Source organism: Podarcis bocagei (genome assembly GCF_964188305.1).
Source record: "Podarcis bocagei genome assembly, chromosome: 1".
NCBI lineage: Eukaryota > Metazoa > Chordata > Lepidosauria > Squamata > Lacertidae > Podarcis > Podarcis bocagei.
The window spans coordinates 6,523,474-6,542,083 of record NC_138125.1 but is presented as its reverse complement, the minus strand read 5'-3'; the positions used below and the strand labels follow the sequence as shown (position 1 = coordinate 6,542,083).

Below are 18,610 nucleotides of genomic sequence, written 5' to 3'. Positions count from 1 at the left end.
CTCAGAAGGGGTGAGTGGCTGCGACTATCACAACGGGAACTCTGCGCTTCCGAATTTGACACTACACGACTGCAGGTGACGGGCCGCAGAAGCCTTTGGCCGGCAGTTCCCAAGCCAACGGGCGGCATACCGGTAACGAGTTGGGCTGCCTTGACAGAAGCATCCGCCGCAGGGGAAAGGGGGGGGGGTGTCCCATGACAGCATTGATCCCAGCACCGTCATCATCAGGGTTGTGACCTCAGGGCCAAGCGAGACGTGGCGTTTGCCGTGCATTTTGACACCACGCTGCTGTCATGGTGAAAGAAAACTCAACAGCTGGCAAGGGGAGGGCCTTTATGCACTGGGAGCATATGGGGGGGCGCAAAGGGACCCCACACACTGTGGTTCCAAAAAGAACCAGCACCCCATGGTCTTGCTATTGACAACGGGAAGAAAATCTCAGCGCTATTTCTCTAGAGAAAGAGGTACTGGAACTCACCGCGAATACCTCCCTTGTTCTATTATACAGTGGTGCCTCGCAAGACGAAAAGAATCCGTTCTGTGATTCTCTTCGTCTAGCGGTTTTTTCGTCTTGCGAAGCAAGCCCATTGACGGATTAGCGGATTAGCGCTATTAGAGGCTTTTAGAGGCTTATCTGCTGATCGGATCAGCTGATAAGCGGCTTAGCGGCTTAGAAAAAGGGGGGGAGGGGAAAAAACCAGCAGGAACTCGCAAGACCTTTTCGTCTTGCGAAGCAAGCCCATAGGAAATTCGTTTTGCGAAGCACCTCCAAAACGGAAAACTCTTTCGTCTAGCGAGTTTTCCGTCTTGCGAGGCATTCGTCTTGCGGGGCACCACTGTAATGGCAATGGCGACACGGGAGAGGCGAGTTCCAGCTGGGGAAAAAGCCCCAGAAAAACCCCACATAGCAATGGGTTGTCTGTGTCTTTAAATAAGCCGCTCTGCAATGTAGGCTGACATGCTTAGAAGGCTAAACCTTATGATACGTTGGAAGCACAAGAGGTCAGTAGGAGCACAAGCAGCGGAGGGCATGTTTGACCCTCCCCCTTCCTCCTGTTTGTCCACTCAAAATCATCGTAACACACACACCCTGCTGTTTTTCCCTTGTCAAGGAAAAAGATGCAGGGGTCTTGTATCTTTTCCTCCACGGGTGAAAAAGCAGCTGGAGGGAGGGAAGGGGGGGGAACCAGCAGAAAGGAAACGGGTTAAGCATTTCCCCCTGCCATTCTCTGCTCCCAGCTTGCCAGATTTGGAGGAGGAGCGTAGCTCGGTGGCAGAAAATCTGCTTTGTACGCAGCAAGTCCCAGGTTCAAGACCTGCTGCCAGCCAGTGAAGGCAGCATTGATCAGTCCTTTGTTCAGATCCATGAGGACTAGGACCTTAGCGTTATTTTTTAAGGGATCTGTGGACGAGAACCTGTTTCCCAGAACACAAGTTTTGGGATGGGGAAAGCCGCCCGTCTGAAACCCTGGAGAGTCAGCTGTTTCCCTATCTCCTAACTGCAGCCTCCGAAACTGCTTTGCAGTTTACAAAAGTGGGGGGCCCTCGATGTGTCTCCCACATAAACGTCTAGTATGGGCCTTCGGTGTATCTTAATCTACATATCACTGTGTCGTACTCTACCTAGTTCCTACCTGAACAATGGGGGTGGGATCTGCTTTGGGGCGGCACTTCATCAATTAAACAGAGCAGCTAATTTTGGAAACTGCGAACTCCAGCTCAGGTAACGCAACGTATTCAGAAGTTGCTCCCCAGCAAGAGAGAGAGAGAGAGACAGGAGTTATCTGGGTTGAAGCTTGAAGCTTGCCCTCTCCAGGGACTCACACCAGAAGGACGGCAGCACAACTGCCAGCAGATGGAATAAAAATCAAACACCCAACAAATGTCCTTTGTCTTTTGGGTCCACGCCTTTGCCTGCTACGCATTCGGAACGGCGTGCCGTGTGTGGAAAATGAACGTGCGCGACCGTACAGAGATACATATATTTTAAAAATAACAATATTTGTGTGATACACTGGGGCTGCAGCATGCTGTTATCGGTGTGTGTGTGTGTTTTCCTCTTATAGGGGCAGGTTGTGTAAAAGCACCGCTGCCCCGTGAGCGAGAGGAAGGTGGCTGGCCTCTGTGGCGGCACAGCAGAAACGCTTGCGCACCTCCCTCGGAGACAAGAAAGAAGGGAAACAGAGGGGGGAGAAGGAAATAAAAGTCACGGGAGGGCAGGAAACGAGGCGCCGCAGTCTGGTTCAGAATTCATCTTCAGAGCTGTCCGCTAGAAGCATCACTCGGTCTTGCATGCTGTTGAATTCTCTCTGCTGTGGTGGGGAGAGAGAGAGAGAGAGAGAGAGAGAGGCAGGGGAAGACATCAGTGACAAGGAATGAAACCTTCTTTCGTTTGCTTGTTCCCCTCCCCTCCTCAAAACTCCCTGCCTGGTACGTTGGCACATTTAAAAGGGGTGGGTAGGTCAGAAACAGGGACGCAGGTGGCGCCGTGGGTTAAACCACAGAGCCTAGGACTTGCCGATCAGAAGGTTGGCGGTTCGAATCCCCGCGATGGGGTGAGCTCCCGTTGCTCGGTCCCTGCTCCTGCCAATCTAGCAGTTCGAAAGCACGCCAAAGTGCAAGTAGATAAATAGGTACTGCTCTGGCGGGAAGGGAAACAGAGTTTCCATGCACTGCTCTGGTTCACCAGAAGCAGCTTAGTCATGCTGGCTACATGACCCGGAGGCTGTACACCGGCTCCCTTAGCCAATAAAGCGAGATGAGCGCCGCAACCCCAGAGTCGGTCACGACTGGACCTAATAGTCAGGGGTCCCTTTTACCTTTTTTAGGTCAGAAACAGTTTCCGAGCACAATTCAAAGTGTTGGTGCTGACCTTTAAAGCCCTAAACGGCCTCGGTCCAGTATATCTGAAGGAGCGTCTCCACCCCCATTGTTCAGCCCGGACACTGAGGTCCAGCTCCAAGGGCCTTCTGGCGGTTCCCTCACTGCGAGAACTGAGGTTACAGGGAACCAGACAGAGGGCCTTCTCGGTGGTGGCACCTACCCTGTGGAACGCCCTCCCACCAGATGTCAAGGAAATAAGCAGCTATCTTCATGTTTACATATATGTTTACATATATTTTAAGGTGTTTTAAAGGTGCTTTTATTGTTTACTTTGTTGTACCACCGTGAATGGTGGTTTTTATCTATGTATTTTTGTTTTGTTCCATTTTGTTTTGTTTTGGGGTCGGACATTGAGTGGGGTGGGGATTGGTTTTGTTTGGGCATAATTGTTTTTGTTTGTTTTGTTTTCTATTTTATAAATGGAGGTTAGTATGAGGCTTGGGATTGCTACCGTGGAGGGGCGAGGGAGGTATGGCGGTGGGGGCAGATGTTATAGGCGAAGGGGATCGAGATACGGATATGCTCGTACCCCTTCCAATCTGCGCCCCATCCCGAGGGACAAGGGTAGGGTGAGCAAGGATTACTCACCTCCTTCACTGGTGTTGTGCAATGCCAGGTCTATAGGCAACAAAACCGCTACCCTGCGAGATTTCTTTACCTCGCAGGGGGTCGACCTGGCTTGTGTGACGGAGACCTGGGTGCGCGAAGGGGTAACTGTTACCTTACGAGAGATGGCGCCCCTGGGTTTCTCCGTCCTCCACCAGTCACGGACTGTGGGCCGGGGGGGAGGGGTGGCAGTATTAATCCGGGAAGATTGTTCTTTCAGGGCTCTACCATCGCCATCGATCCCCGGCATTGAATGTGTTGGCCTAGTGTGGGGCTCCGAGGAGAGCTTGGCTGTCTGGCTGGTGTACCGGCCACCTAGCGCACCAGCAGCCACCCTGTCAGGCCTGCTGGAGGCGGTGGCCAGCTGGGCCTTGGAGTTCCCTAACCTATTGGTATTGGGAGACTTCAACTTCCACGCTGATGCCACTCCCTCCTCACAGGCTCTGGACCTGGTGTCTTCCATGGCGACACTAGGGCTCTCCCAGTTTGTTTCGGGCCCCACACATCAAGCAGGCCACACGCTGGATTTGATCTTTGGCGTCGGTATAGATGTGATCATGTCTCCTTTGACGAAGGTGCCATGGTCTGATCACTACGCTCTGAAAGCCAGGATTGACTTTCCACCCCCACCCTGCTTAGGTGGCGAGCCAATTTGGGCTCGCCCGCAGAGGCTGGTGGACCCTGATAGATTCCGTCAGGCCTTGCGGGACCTTTCTCCCCCTGGCGACTCATTGACTGAGCTTGTTGAGGGCTGGAATACCCAGCTCCTGGCAGCCATCGATGAGATCGCACCTAAGCGCCCTCTGTGACCCCGCAGAAACCGGGCTCCCTGGTTTACCGAGGAGCTTCGGAAAATGAAGCGGGACCTTAGACGGCTAGAGCGAGTATGGCGGGGTGCCCGTGACGGAGCCTCAAGAACATCTTATAGGGTTTTTATGAAAACCTATGAGATGGCAGTAAAGGCCGCTAAGAAGTCTTACTTCTCGGCCTCCATTGCATCCGCTAGCTCTCGCCCGGCGCAATTATTTAGTATAATTCGGTCTTTAACGTCCCTTGAAGGACAGCCAAATTTAAATAACAATCTGACACACAGCTGTGAGGCATTTGCGAGCTTTTTTGCGGAGAAGGTCCTGTTGCTCCGCCATGACCTCCCTGCCAATTTGGATACAATAAAGGAACTGGAGGCCCCTCGACTGTCCTTGGGTCCAGTATTGGACCACTTTGACCGGATATCTCCAGCCGATGTGGACAGATTCCTCCAAGCTGGAAAGCCCACCACCTGTCCTCTTGACCCGTGCCCGTCATGGCTGATTAGAGCGTGTCCAGACGAGGTGCGGGCCCCCCTGGGGGATATCATCAATTTGTCCCTTGGCACCGGGATATTCCCAGGGGAACTGAAGGAGGCGGTGGTGCGTCCGCTCTTAAAGAAAACATCATTAGATCCCTTAGATCTATCCAATTACCGCCCGGTCTCGAATCTTCCATTCCTGGGTAAGGTGATTGAGAGAGCTGTTGCTGAACAGCTTGGTAGGTTTCTGGATGAAACATCTGCTTTGGATCCATTCCAGTCCGGCTTCCGTGCTGGTCATGGGACCAAGACGGCTCTGGTCGCCCTAACAGATGATCTCCGCAGGCAGCTGGATCGAGGCGGGTCGGGGTTGCTGATTCTTCTAGATCTGTCAGCAGCCTTTGACATGGTCGATCACGAACTCCTGGACCACCGCCTTGCCGATGTGGGGATCCAGGGCACAGTCCTTCAATGGCTGCGCTCGTTTCTCTCTGGTCGGGGACAGAGGGTGGCGCTTGGGGGGGAATTGTCATCGCGTCACTCCTTGGTGTGTGGAGTGCCTAAGGGTGCGATTCTCTCCCCGATGCTTTTTAACATCTTTATGCGCCCCCTCGCCCAGCTTGTCCGGAGTTTTGGGCTGGGTTGCCATCAGTATGCTGATGACACCCAACTCTATCTGTTGATGGATGGCCATCCTAACTCGGCCCCAGACACACTGACCAGATGTCTGGAAGCTGTGGCTGGATGGTTACGTGGGAGCTGGTTGAAGTTAAATCCTTCGAAGACAGAGGTCCTCTGGCTGGGGCGGGACGATATGGGATCGAGGGGGCAACTCCCATCTCTTGCGGGGGTGCAATTAGTGCCAGCACCGTCCGTTAAGAGTTTGGGTGTAATCTTCGATACCTCCCTCTCTATGGAGGCGCAGATTACAGCTATAACAAAGGCGGCATTTTTCCATCTCCGCCAAGCTAAGCAGTTGGCCCCTTATCTCTCTCGCCCTGACCTAGCCACTGTGATCCATGCGACGGTCACCTCCAGACTGGATTATTGTAACTCGCTCTACGTGGGGCTGCCCTTGAGACTGACCCAGAAACTCCAGCGGGTGCAGAATGCCGCGGCGAGACTCCTTATGGGGTCCTCGCTGCGAGATCACATTCATCCGGTACTATACCAGCTGCACTGGCTCCCGGTGGAGTACAGGATCAGGTTTAAGGTGCTGGTCTTAACCTTTAAAGCCCTATACGGCCTAGGACCCTCGTACCTACGGGACTGCCTCTCCTGGTATGTCCCACAGAGAAACCTACGGTCTGCAAATAATAACATCCTCAAGGTCCCAGGCCTCAGAGAGGTTAGGCTGGCCTCAACTAGAGCCAGGGCTTTCTCGGCTGCGGCTCCAACCTGGTGGAATGCTCTGTCACAAGAGACTAGGGCCCTGCGAGACCTGACATCTTTCCGCAGGGCCTGCAAGACAGAGTTGTTCCGCCAGGCCTTTGGCCAGGGCGCAGCCTGACTCCCTCCTCTGGCAACCTGCACAGAATTTTGCTTAATCGGTTGCCATCAATTTGATTTTAACTAATTTTTATAATGAAATATTTTTAGAATGTGTGATTATTTGAATGTTTATCTGATTGTTGTTAGCCGCCCTGAGCCCGGCTCGGCTGGGGAGGGCGGGATATAAATAAAATTTATTATTATTATTATCTTATCTTTAAAAGACATCTGAAGGCAGCCCTGTTTAGGGAAGTTTTTAGTATTTAATGCTGTATTGTTTTTAACACTCAATTGGGAGCCGCCCAGAGTGGCTGGGGAAACTCAGCCAGATGGGCGGGGTATAAATAATAATAAATGGTTATTGTTATTGTTATTAGGATCGGACAGGACTGCTAGGGAGCCAAAGAAGATGGACTTTGGTCCTTTGGGGAGATCTGTGATGAAACCTGAAGCAGAAGTCCCAGCTTGGCCCCGTGTCTTGGGTGCCACGCAGCATGCATGGCCCTGGCACAGAAATTACAAAGGCTGAGAAGCTGGGGGGAGGGAGGGCATTGGGAGCCTACCTTTCGCTTATGCCTCTTGAAGCCGTTCCTTCGCCGGCGGTTCATGATCTTTATGCTGTAGAGAGCGCCCAAGATGAAAAGGGCCCCCGCAATGCCAACTCCGACGGGCACCAGCATCCCAGACATGTAACCAGCCTGCAGAAGAGGGTAGGGAAAAGAGGCCACTTCAGTGTTATAGGAATTCTAAGGTCTTATATATATAAAAGAAATGTTCACAAATGTACAAGGCAAACACAGACATACAGTGGTGCCTCGCAAGACGAAAAGAATTCGTTCCGCGAGTCTTTTCGTCTTGCGATGTTTTCCGTCTTGCGAAGCATGGTCCGTCGCAACTGCGCCTCTTCAAGCGGCTTTTTTAAAAAAGCGCAAGACGTTTTCGTCTTGCAAAGCAAGCCCGTAGGGAAATTCGTCTAGCGAAGCAACGTAAAACCAAAAAACCCTTTCGTCTAGCGAGTTTTTCGTCTTGCGAGGCATTCGTCTTGCGGGGCACCACTGTAAGTACATAAACCACGTGTCTGAAATACTACAGGAGAGCAATCCTGAAGCCATTTTGACTCTCCCAAATTGACCTCAAATATTTCTCTGCAAGAAGGAAGGAAATGGGAAAACCTTTCCAATTGTCTTTAGACTGTAGGGGCTTACACCTCCCTGTAAATACAGTCTGGCAAGTGTCTGTTAAGCCAGGGGTAAGCAAACTTTTTAGGAGGGGGCCAGTTCACTGCACCTCAGACCTTGTCGTGGGCAGGACTGCATGCGCGGGAGTGCACATGCGCCGGAGGGGGCTTCTCTCTCCCCCCCCTCTCCCCCAGCTCCTCACCTCACCTCCCTTTCCTACCTCCTCCACCACTCTGCCTGCAGTTGGGAGCTGGCGGCAGTGGCGGCGCCTCTCCCTTCCAGGCCAGCTTTCCTGGGCGCCAGGCGTGAGGCCAGCAGGCGCTCCATGCTCCAGCTGAAGCCCCACAATGCTACCATCACTGTGCGCCCGTCACGATGCCCACAGGGCGGCCATGGACAGAGAGGCTGGTGGGCGGGTCCGGGGGCACGGGCGGCGAGGCTTCGGATTGGCTGGCTGCTGGCCCCAATCCAAGCCCAGCTCCCTTCCTCTGTAGGGCGGGGAGAAGCCAGGGGGAGGGAGGGGGTGTCACCGTGGTGGGGGGAGGTAGAAATGGCGCCCCCCAAAAAAATTGCCAAAAGAATGGCGCAGCCCGAACGATCCAAGCGACGATTCCAGGACCGTCCGTGAGCCGGATCCAGAGGGCAATTGGGCCTGATCCGGCCCGCAGACCTTAGTTTGCCGACTCCTGTGTTAAGCTGAGCACACTATCAATATGCGTAAGAGATTCAGGAACTAAGTATTTACCATCTCAAATGAATGGCCAGGTTACCCAGAAAAGGCAATCAGATATCCTGGCAGACAGGAGAGAAGCAACACACTCAAATTTCTGCTGGGGACCACATCTTTCTGTGATGTATGTATGAAGTTTTGGGGGGTGGTCTTGAGCTACAGGGGAGACAGTTTCAAATGTCTATGTAAATGCTTGCACACCATTGTTTTAGGTTCCTCTCCTCCCTCCCTGCGTGGGGGGAATGCGGGGCCGTGTTGCAACAGTTTAATAAAGATCAGGCTTACTGATCTAGTCCAAAACCCTGTTCTCAGAATGGCCAACCAGACAGATGATCCTGGGAAGGCCTAAAACAGAACGTGAGCTCAATAGCACCCTCCCCTGCTGCTGTTTCCAGCAACCGCTATTCAGAGGTGCTGCTGCCTCTGAAAGTGATGAATGGGATCGTGGATGTTCAAGCAAGAATGGGGAACAAAAATGGCAAGTCTAGGAAGGGATGTCAGCACATGGGAACGCTACTCAGACTAGGTAGCTGTTTTGGTGGTGGTGGTTGTGAAACCAGGAGTAGTCAGGAGATGAGTAACACGCCAAGAGGATGGAAATTGAGGGACAACCAAGATTGAAGATCTTAGCACGATGTTGAAGCCCTCCCATAAATACCCCACAATCGAACACAACAGATGGCGTGTTGCCAAAATGAAGTGCAAATCAGCCCTTGGCCTAGGGATGGGGAAACTGTGGTCCTCCAGGTGTTGATGGACTCCAAATCCCAGAATTCCCAGCTGTTGGCAGTGGCTGATGGGATTTGGGGTCTTAGCAGCAGTAGAAGGACCACAAACGTTCTCCATTTTGGCTAGCATTTTGGCTAGCATGGGTGTCTTTCGGATTACCCCAATCAGTTGTGATCAGCGTGGGGAGCAGCTGACTTGAGGACTGGCACGGTCAAAATTCTCTGGTTCTCAGGGAGGAGGATCAAATCCAGCGGCTGCTATGGAAGCATGGTTGTGAGCTGCATGTGTTGAGAACCAGGAAGGAGACCGAAAATGGTCCAATCCAGATGCAACAGGATGGAGGTCAACAGGCCTAGGAGGTCCAGTGACGAGCTGAGCGTTCAGTGCTTCCAATTTTCTGCAAACAGCAGAAGGTTGTCACCGCCATCCTTCAAACCTATGTCAGGATCTGGTCTCCAAGAAAAAAGCACACCAAGAACTCAGGCCAATGTACGTTTCAATAGCTGATGAAGGTGAATACATTGAAACAGGGCCCTGTCCTGGTGTGTGATCCATAATTGACTTCTGACTTCTGCTCTATGATTGAAACTAAGACCTCCATGTCAAATCTTACTATGGACTAACATGAACGTATCTCTACTCATAAACTCTTATCTCTGATTCTGTAATGAATTATGATGTTACACATATCTTTATGAGTTTGAGTTTGTAATCTCTGTTAGAGTTTGCAATCTCTATTTGAGTTTGTAATCCTTGTCAGAATACATACTTTTGTTTTTTTATATATATAATTTTTTTATTGATTTTAACATATAAATTATAATACCACAAAACTTCACCACTTATACAATATTTTTTTTTGACTTCCATCAGCACCTCCAATGATCCACCGTTTTAACCACTTCTTATGCATTTCTTAAATTCATATTGCCTTTAATTATCCTAACTAACCATCCTCCCCTTCATCCATTTTTGCAATAGTTCCAATAATCCACCTCACAAAACTTCTTGCAAACCTACAAACATAGTCTGATCATTACAAATACTTTTCAAATAGTCTGTAAATTTACACCAGTCTTCTGTGATTTCTGGTCCCGCAGATGTCGAATCCTTCCTGTTAGTTTATCTAATTCTGCATAGTCCATTAATTTCATCCTCCATTCTTCTTTTGTCAGTAATTCTTCTTGCTTCCATTTTTGTGCCAATAATATTCTTGCTGCCACAGAATACATACTTTTGAATGGATTAGTTTTTGACAATTGACTATTGATTTGCAAGTAGGGACTACTCCCACTATTGAAACTTACACTGGCCTGAGTTCTTGGCGTGCTTTCTTCATGATCTGCTCTCCAGCTGCCCATCCAGAAGGACCCCCTGAACCAGAAACCACAAATTTTGCCCTTTGGGAACCCTGGTTTCTGAAAGCAAAAGACAGCACCTGCCTTCAAACGCAAAGCGAGACAAAGGAAGATCTCCCTACCTTATCTTTCAGCTTTTCCATCCAGCTTCTCACTAGAAAAACAACGACATAAACGTTTATGGCAGTCATAAACCTTAGAAAAGCACTGTAGTAGCAGCAGCAGCAGCAGGGTGTGAGATCGAAAAGCAGATTTGTTAAAAGTTACTGCAGTTTGCATCGTGGGGATTACACATGTCTAGATTCAAGGAATGCAGGGAGAGGAGGTCAAGGGGTCCCCTGCCCTCACTGCCAAGCCCCCCTGCAGCCACGCTCCCTGCACATCATAGGCATGCACGCAAAGTTCCTTCTTGCATTAATTTATTCCATGAAAGTTTCTTCTCTACAGTCATACCTCATGTTACGTTTGCTTCAGGTTGCGTTCTTTTAGGTTGCGTCCCACGGCGACCCGGAAGTACCGGAAAGGGTTACTTCCAGGTTTCGCCGCTCAGAAGCGCAAAATGACGTCACACGCATGCGCAGAAGCGCCGAATGGCAAAGACCAGTGCAAAAGGGAGAAAACCATTTTCTCTCCCAAGCAGCAACAGATGTGGGGGGCTTTGAACCACGATTTGTCTCACCTGCCAGCTTAGCAACGTCTTTCCTGGTGGCACTTACAAACCATCTGTGCTACTTTCCGAGCGATCAAAGCGACGGAACGGAGGGAGTTCCTTTCGCTAAGCCTACACGGAAGATAAAGCGAGGCTCCCCTTAGGAACTCACGCTGTGATCGCTTAAATGAAAGGCTGTCCTTTCCGGGGAAGAATCAATGAGCTTCTATCCGGCAAGAGGCTTTGATCAAGGGGCAGGTGTTGATATCAGAGATGATTCACACACACACACACACACACACACACACACACTGCTACTATGAAGATGTGGGCATGAAAAGCATCTCACCTGAAGTCAGGTGACATTACAGGTAAAGGTAAAGGTAAAGGACCCCTGGACAGTTTAAGGTAAAGGGACCCCTGACCATTAGGTCTAGTCATGGCCAACTCTGGGGTTGCGGCGCTCATCTCGCTTTCTGGGTCATGTGGCCAGCAGGACTAAACCACTTCCGGCGCAACGGGACACTGTGATAGGAATTTTATGGTTTTAGATATATAGTAATGTTCATAACTGCACATACATAGATCAGCACAGGAACCATTTTGATTCCTAAACTGACCAAATCCTTTCTCTGCAAGGTTAAAAATGGAAAAGCCTCCCCATTGTCTCTTCCTTTAATCTGTGTTTGAATAAGGTGTGAGCCTGTGACCTGGCCCAGGAAATAAGTATTTTAGCACTACAAAAGAATGGCCAGGCTCCCCAGAAAATCCAATCAAGTAACCTGCTAGACAGGAGATAAACAAGGACAAGAGAAAAACAACATTTAAATTTCTGTGATGTAGGTGGGATGTATCTGAGGGGTGGTCTTAGGTTACACCCCTTCTGTGATGTATGCATAATGTTTCTGGGGGTGGTCCTGATCTAGAGAAGGGGAATTTCAAAAGTCTTTATAAGGCCTTGCAGGCCATTGTTCTGGGTCCTCTTCCTCTCCTGCGTGTGAGGGGAGTACCCTGTTGCAACAGATCAATAAAGATCAAGCTTACTAGCTGTTTTGCTTCTCAATATTCTCTGGTTGGCCTCTGTTATTTTCTCCTACCAATAGGGAACCTATGTAAGGACTCTATATGGGCTCTTGGATACCCCATAAGGGAAAAGGGCATATTTTTATTTACAACAGATGGCGACCACGAAGGGACTTTTGGTTACCCGGATTCTGGAAACGAGGAAGGACTGGTTATCCAGCGCGCACCAGGCAGTTTGCCAGGAGGAATAACCAGTCTTCCATCGGTCCCAGGGTCTGGCAATAACTTGGAGTTCAGCGGGGCTAACCAGAGGAAGCAAATCTTGATCAGGCCGGCCTTAAACAACCAGTCAAGACATCGTGGGATCACCAGGAACAGCGCATGCGGAAGTGAGTATTAAGTAGGAAACACGGGTAGTGGGTTGGGGTCTCTAAACCACAGCAACCAAAATTCTTTAATTCTCCCTTTTCCCTTCAAATCTAAAATTTCTACTTTTTTCCTCATCTAAAAATTGCCTTCTCCTTTCTGTCCCCTCAATCTCAACACCAGCCCTAGCCCTTCGGAGTATGCCCAGGCAAAAGTTGTGTGTGACTTCTTTCATTTCCCTTCTACAGTCTATATGCCGACCTATTCCTTCGGAGTTTTGCCCAGAAAAAGGTCGTGCTTTTTCTTCTGTACTGAAAACTATTTAACTCCCAGGTGTAGCCGCACCTCTGCCATGGCGATCTTTGTTAGAGATGACCTGTGAGCAGAGAAAGCAAGGGCACCTGATTCCTTTCCTTCTTTGTCATTTCTGAGTCCCAATCTGGCACTGCGCTACGCAAGCGTCCAGTAGGGAACTCTCAGGTTAGATTGTAAGAGGCAGGAGGTTGCTGTGGGCTCCCTGGCTGAGTAATGACCAAAGGGGGGGGGTTGAGATCGCTGATCGCACTGTTAGCTTAGTAGCCAGGAAAGGCCAACAGCTGTACCAGCCTAGTAAGTCAGGCCAGACGAACGGCGGTGTGTCACAGTACAAATTCTCGGAGTTGTCCAAATTGAGTGTACTGTGGGTTATTTATTGTGTTTCCTGAAAAGTGGGGATAAAACCCCGACTGCAGTATAAAAGTAAAAGCTAGCGCTATTAAAATTCTTAAAATGGGTGCACCTCAATCAAAAGAAATGAACCCACAGACTCCTGATGGGAAAGAAGCCCAGTTGGTGCTTACTTCCCGCCTGGACTCTGACAGTCCCCTTCAATTTGTGTTTAAGAAACGTTTTTCCAGTGTTTAAATTGTGCTTAGGCAACATCCAGCAGCTGCTTATCTTAAATGTACCATCTAAAATAAAAATGCAAGCTTGCTCCAATTCTAAATCTAAGGAAGCCATGTTGAAGCCTTATCAATCTTAAACAAGACAAAAATTGAGAATGAAGTGTGCAAATGTTTGTTAAAGAGGCTCTAAAAGAGAGTTTTTCTCCCAAGTGGTAAAATCCTGTATGCGTGCTACTTGTGTTCTGAAAGGAGGATTACCCCACCTCCTTCCTCTAGTTTCAAAGGGGAGGGTAACCTAATGTTTCTGCTGCAAAAGCCTAGTTGAACCAACTGCTCTCTCAAGCTAAAATGCAGTGTATGTATTTCATTAAGCATATGCCTATGAAAGTATGGTGTTCCTTCTAAGAAAAATATCTGAGTCCAGTTTTAACTTTGATCTGGTTGGACAGAAGAGTTATTGTAAGGCTCCTGGTATCAGTCTCTATAAGACGTCCTGGCCTCTTTTCTTAGAAAATGCCCCCCCTTGTTTCACTCTGTCTCTTTCAGGGTTTTTTCCCCTTCTCCTTCTTATTCTGTGCCAGGTAAATTTACTCCCGAGTAAGCTTCCTTTAAAGGAAACTGCAAAGGGGGGGGCATAGATTAGGCTTACTATTCCTCTGCAAGTTCAGGAAAAAATGTCACTTTTGTATTCCTTTTAAATCAAATCTATGGCTGTTTTAACTATGCTTTATAAGAGATCCTCTCCCTATCTTAGGAAAAATGTTCACTTCAGTCTTTAAAGATAATTTATCTAGGAACTTTCACTCTTTAGTCTAAGGAAGTAAACACTCACTCAAACTAGCTTCAAGATCTGCTAAAAGGGTTGGGTACTTTTATTTTCCTCTTCCTTAGTACATGATAGGCGCATGGCTTGTGGTCTCTTCCCCAGTTGTGTCTGTGTACATAAGTATGTGTGTGTCTCTCTGGTAGTACAAATCTTGCTATGAACCCTGTATTTTAGGGTTGGACTAGATGACCCCAGGTCCCTTTCAACTTTCCCAATTTGTGGCTGATGAGTTGAAATCCAGCCCAGATTTGCTCTTTGTTTTTAAAGGTGAGAGGTGAATGTGTGTGTTTCTGGTAGTACAAATCTTGCTATAAACCCTGTATTTTAGGGTTGGACTAGATGACCCCAGGTCCCTTTCAACTTTCCCAATTTGTAACTGATGTGTTGAAATTCAGCCCAGATTTGCTCGTGATGTTTGAAGCAGAACTGGTGATATCAGGCATTTAAGTGATTAGTGTTTATCATTTTGTCTATTATTTACAAAAACCAGACTTAAAAGTCTACTCAAAGTTTAAGCACATAAAAATTCATATAGTTAAGTAGAATTAGCCTTGACCATGACTGAGAATGTTAAAAAAATTAAATAAAAAATCCTATGAATTCTAACTCTCTGGCCATTTTTACTCATAAATAAGAGAGCGGTTGATTGTTCCGCGAATGGCCAGAGGGATATTAGCCCTTTCCTGTACATAAAGGAAGCAGTCTCAGTTTGCTTGGGCTGAAATTGCTAGCTTTGAGTTTCTCCTTTTTGTTTTAAAATCTAACCCTATTTTTAAAATCTACTCCTTACCTGGCCATTTTTACTCATAAATAAGAGAGCGGTTGATTGTTCCGCGAATGACCAGATAAAATGACCAATAATGATAGCCCTTTCCTGTACATAAAGGAAGCACTCCTTTGCTTGGGCTGAATGGTGAATACTTGAATTGCTGAGTTTCTCTTTTTTGTTTTAAAATCTAACCCTATTTTTAAAATCTACTCCTTACCTTTCCCTTCCTTATTCTAATTGAGCCAAAAGATGCAACATTTTCAATGGTATAAAAGGTTTGCTGAGGCATGAACTCTGCACATGCACAGAGGCTAGATCAGCTTACAAAAGAGAGAGAGAGAGAGAGAAAGGAGGGGGGGAGAGAGAAGGTTTGGAGAGCCTGAAACCTTTCCAAATTTCCTTATGTAAAACTTTGAGCCATTGAGGGAAATCACCCTTAATGTGTTTTGCTCCAGGGGCTACTTAATACAAAAGAGTTAAGTACTGGACATGCCAAATTCTTTTCACAGGTAAATATCAAAGCACTCCCACTGTGAGTTCCTCTCTTGAGTAGATTTTATAACAGTTTGTGTGTGTGTGTGTATATGCCTATGCATTTTAGGAACAGCATTTCCTGACAGACCTCTCACATGAAATAATTTTCCCTTTCAACAGGTGTGTATATGCCTATGCATTTTAGGAACAGCATTTCCTGACAGACCTCTCACATGAAAAATTTTTCCCTTTTAACAGAGTGTCCTTTCTTTTCTCCCACAGCACAAATGATAATGAGGGGATGCAAACAGTGATTTAAATACTCTATAAAAAGTAATTGCATTTGTTTTTCTTTTTGTCTTTCTTCCCTTAAAGGCAAACAGTCACTTTCTTTCTGTTCAGCAAAACAAGTCTGAATCCCTGCTATATTAGTTGATTTCCATCTATCTCTTTGTGGCTTTGACATTTTTTTTTTTAGGTTACAAATAATTTGTTTCGTTTATTAAGTTCGTTTTATCAGTTCTTCCATTATATATATGAAATTAATCGAAGCACAACCAAACATTTTTTGTGGAATGGTATTTGTTTACCTTTTTGCCTGAGCATTTCTTATTAATTCTGTCATTTTGGCTAGTGCAAGTTACTTGCACAACTTTAAAATTGCCATTCATTTTTTTATTGGTATTAACTCATTTCCCAGTATTCCGCTATTAACATTACAGCTGATGTCACATCAAGAAACACTTTTATTTTCATTTGGGATGTTAGAATGCCAAAACAGATTACTTCAGGTTACTTCAGGTTGCTTATTAATTGTGTGTCTTAGCATTTATTTATTTTTGGTTCCTCATAGGTCATTTGTGTGTGTGTGTTTTACTTTGGGGACATGTTCATCACATGTTGAAAGTCAGTTTCATGAAGTTCTTTTATTGGATAGCACATGGTGAATTTTAAGTTTTCCCCATTGTTTTCCCTTTTTCCCCCCAGTCCAGTAGTAATCTGTGTGCTTTTGATAATATCTTTGTACTATTTAATAATAGTTATTTTCTGAATCTGATGTCTTTGTGTCAAGTCCATTTTCATCTAACTGGTAATCTAATTTTTTGCTTTCTTTTTATTTTTTTACCTTTGTATTTTTACAGTTCTCTTTCTATACATGTGGAGTAATTTTTTATTTTATAATATGAAAAGAACAACAACAACAAAAATTAAGTGAAGGAAAGCAAACAAACTTAGCAGATAATAACAGTAATTATGTGGAAATGTGATAATAATATTGAAATAAATAAAATGCTTAATGTGCTAAGATTTTTTATTATTTGCAGCTTCCCATGGAAACTGGAGGACATCCTTCTTGTCTAACTGTGTTTTTAAGTCACCCCAAAACCCTGCCCCTTACAGGATATCACTTCTACAGATGTGCAATGATGAGCAGCAACAACCCCTCAACTCAGTCAACCCATCACAAGACCAGCAACAACAGAGTTTTCAAAGTGCCCACAGCTATCTCTTTCAAAGGATATAGACTGCCAAAGGGGGGAGTGGACCTGACAAAGGGGGGAGGAGTTGAATTGCAAGGACATTTTCCCACTTTTGAACCTTAAGACTGTGCTCCAGGATTCAAAAGATACATACGTAAAAGATCACAATTGTGTCAAGATATGCAACAGATATTTAATTATTTTGTTTTGTATTATGTGTTATTATGTAAGAATGTTGAAATGTGTCTGACAGTGTGATTTCCACAAAGGGGGGCAATTTATTGTGTGTAACTGTTTTTATGTTTAATGTCTTATTGCTTACACACCAATGGAGAATTCTCATGCATTTTATACTTTCTAATAGCTCACACTATTGTGTAGTCCAATGTTTAGATAACCACATTTCATTGTCCCACCTGGCACTATGCCAATCTTTCCCTATCCATTTTAATATGTGTTAAACCTCGTTTTGCCAAGGACAAACTTCTGGATCCATAAAACACCAGGTACATGAAGGTGGATATGCTTTGGTTTAGCAGGAATGATTTCTTATAGACTTAAATTGACTTATTTGGACAACTGCCCTTGTTAAGAATGGTTTTCTTTTAACAGATTGGTTTGAAGAGTTGAGAACCATGGTGCAAGATAAATTCAAATTGGACTCAGTTTGAATTGGGCAAGTGTATCCAGGCTGCAATTAGCTTTTGGTCCTTTAAGTGCAAGTGAGCAACTTCCCATTGTGCGAGTGCGAGACCACAGCCTATAATAAAATCCCATAGCTAAAGGCCAAGGCGAAGACCTCTCCCTCACGAGATGCCCAAAACCTGTGCCAGCTATGGTGAATGCCAGGCGACATGGTTAAATGAAAGCCCTGAGGGGATTCAACAGAAGGGATGTGTTGCTGTAGCACTATGTCAGTGTGAGACCACAGAAGAGCTACCTTGACACCTGAGAACACAAAAATGGCGGGGGGGGAAGCAAACTGCACTTTTCAGTCATTAGTGGACCTTACCTTCCTGCTAGGTGTAAAGCATAGAACACTATTGAGTAAATGGTCTCTCCCAAAGTGTTAGAATGCCACAAGTAATTTAGTAGCAAAACGCAACATGTGTTATTTTTATGATATATTTATACAAACACATCCATTTACAACATACGATGTTATTATTTGTGGGGCAAAAATTTTTAAGAAAAATTCTAGCCCCAAAGGGGGGAATATTGTGATAGGAATTTTATGGTTTTAGATATATAGTAATGTTCATAACTGCACATACATAGATCAGCACAGGAACCATTTTGATTCCTAAACTGACCAAATCCTTTCTCTGCAAGGTTAAAAATGGAAAAGCCTCCCCATTGTCTCTTCCTTTAATCTGTGTTTGAATAAGGTGTGAGCCTGTGACCTGGCCCAGGAAATAAGTATTTTAGCACTACAAAAGAATGGCCAGGCTCCCCAGAAAATCCAATCAAGTAACCTGCTAGACAGGAGATAAACAAGGACAAGAGAAAAACAACATTTAAATTTCTGTGATGTAGGTGGGATGTATCTGAGGGGTGGTCTTAGGTTACACCCCTTCTGTGATGTATGCATAATGTTTCTGGGGGTGGTCCTGATCTAGAGAAGGGGAATTTCAAAAGTCTTTATAAGGCCTTGCAGGCCATTGTTCTGGGTCCTCTTCCTCTCCTGCGTGTGAGGGGAGTACCCTGTTGCAACAGATCAATAAAGATCAAGCTTACTAGCTGTTTTGCTTCTCAATATTCTCTGGTTGGCCTCTGTTATTTTCTCCTACCAATAGGGAACCTATGTAAGGACTCTATATGGGCTCTTGGATACCCCATAAGGGAAAAGGGCATATTTTTATTTACAACAACACC

General features: G+C 46.4%; 2 protein-coding genes and 1 long non-coding RNA gene across 5 annotated transcripts in view; 1 reads left to right on the top strand and 2 right to left on the bottom strand.

The window, feature by feature from the left end:
* Positions 1–18,610, bottom strand: part of LOC308587474 — a 306,756-nt gene that overhangs the window by 29,252 nt on the left and 258,894 nt on the right. The gene's annotated exons all lie outside the window — the stretch shown is intronic.
* TBPL2 (TATA-box binding protein like 2) overlaps positions 1–18,610 on the top strand; it is a 119,227-nt gene that overhangs the window by 1,567 nt on the left and 99,050 nt on the right. The gene's annotated exons all lie outside the window — the stretch shown is intronic.
* The window catches only part of ARMH4 (armadillo like helical domain containing 4), a 71,056-nt gene continuing 53,873 nt past the window's right edge, over positions 1,428–18,610 (bottom strand). For all 3 annotated transcript variants that reach the window (XM_081192118.1, XM_081192116.1, XM_081192117.1), the window contains 3 exons: positions 10,386–10,417; positions 6,832–6,966; positions 1,428–2,312 (listed from right to left, as the gene is read on the bottom strand). In XM_081192118.1, coding sequence (XP_081048244.1) covers positions 2,244–2,312; positions 6,832–6,966; positions 10,386–10,417 — 236 coding nt within the window. In that variant the 3' untranslated portion in view covers positions 1,428–2,243. The remainder of the gene's footprint in view (positions 2,313–6,831; positions 6,967–10,385; positions 10,418–18,610) is intronic.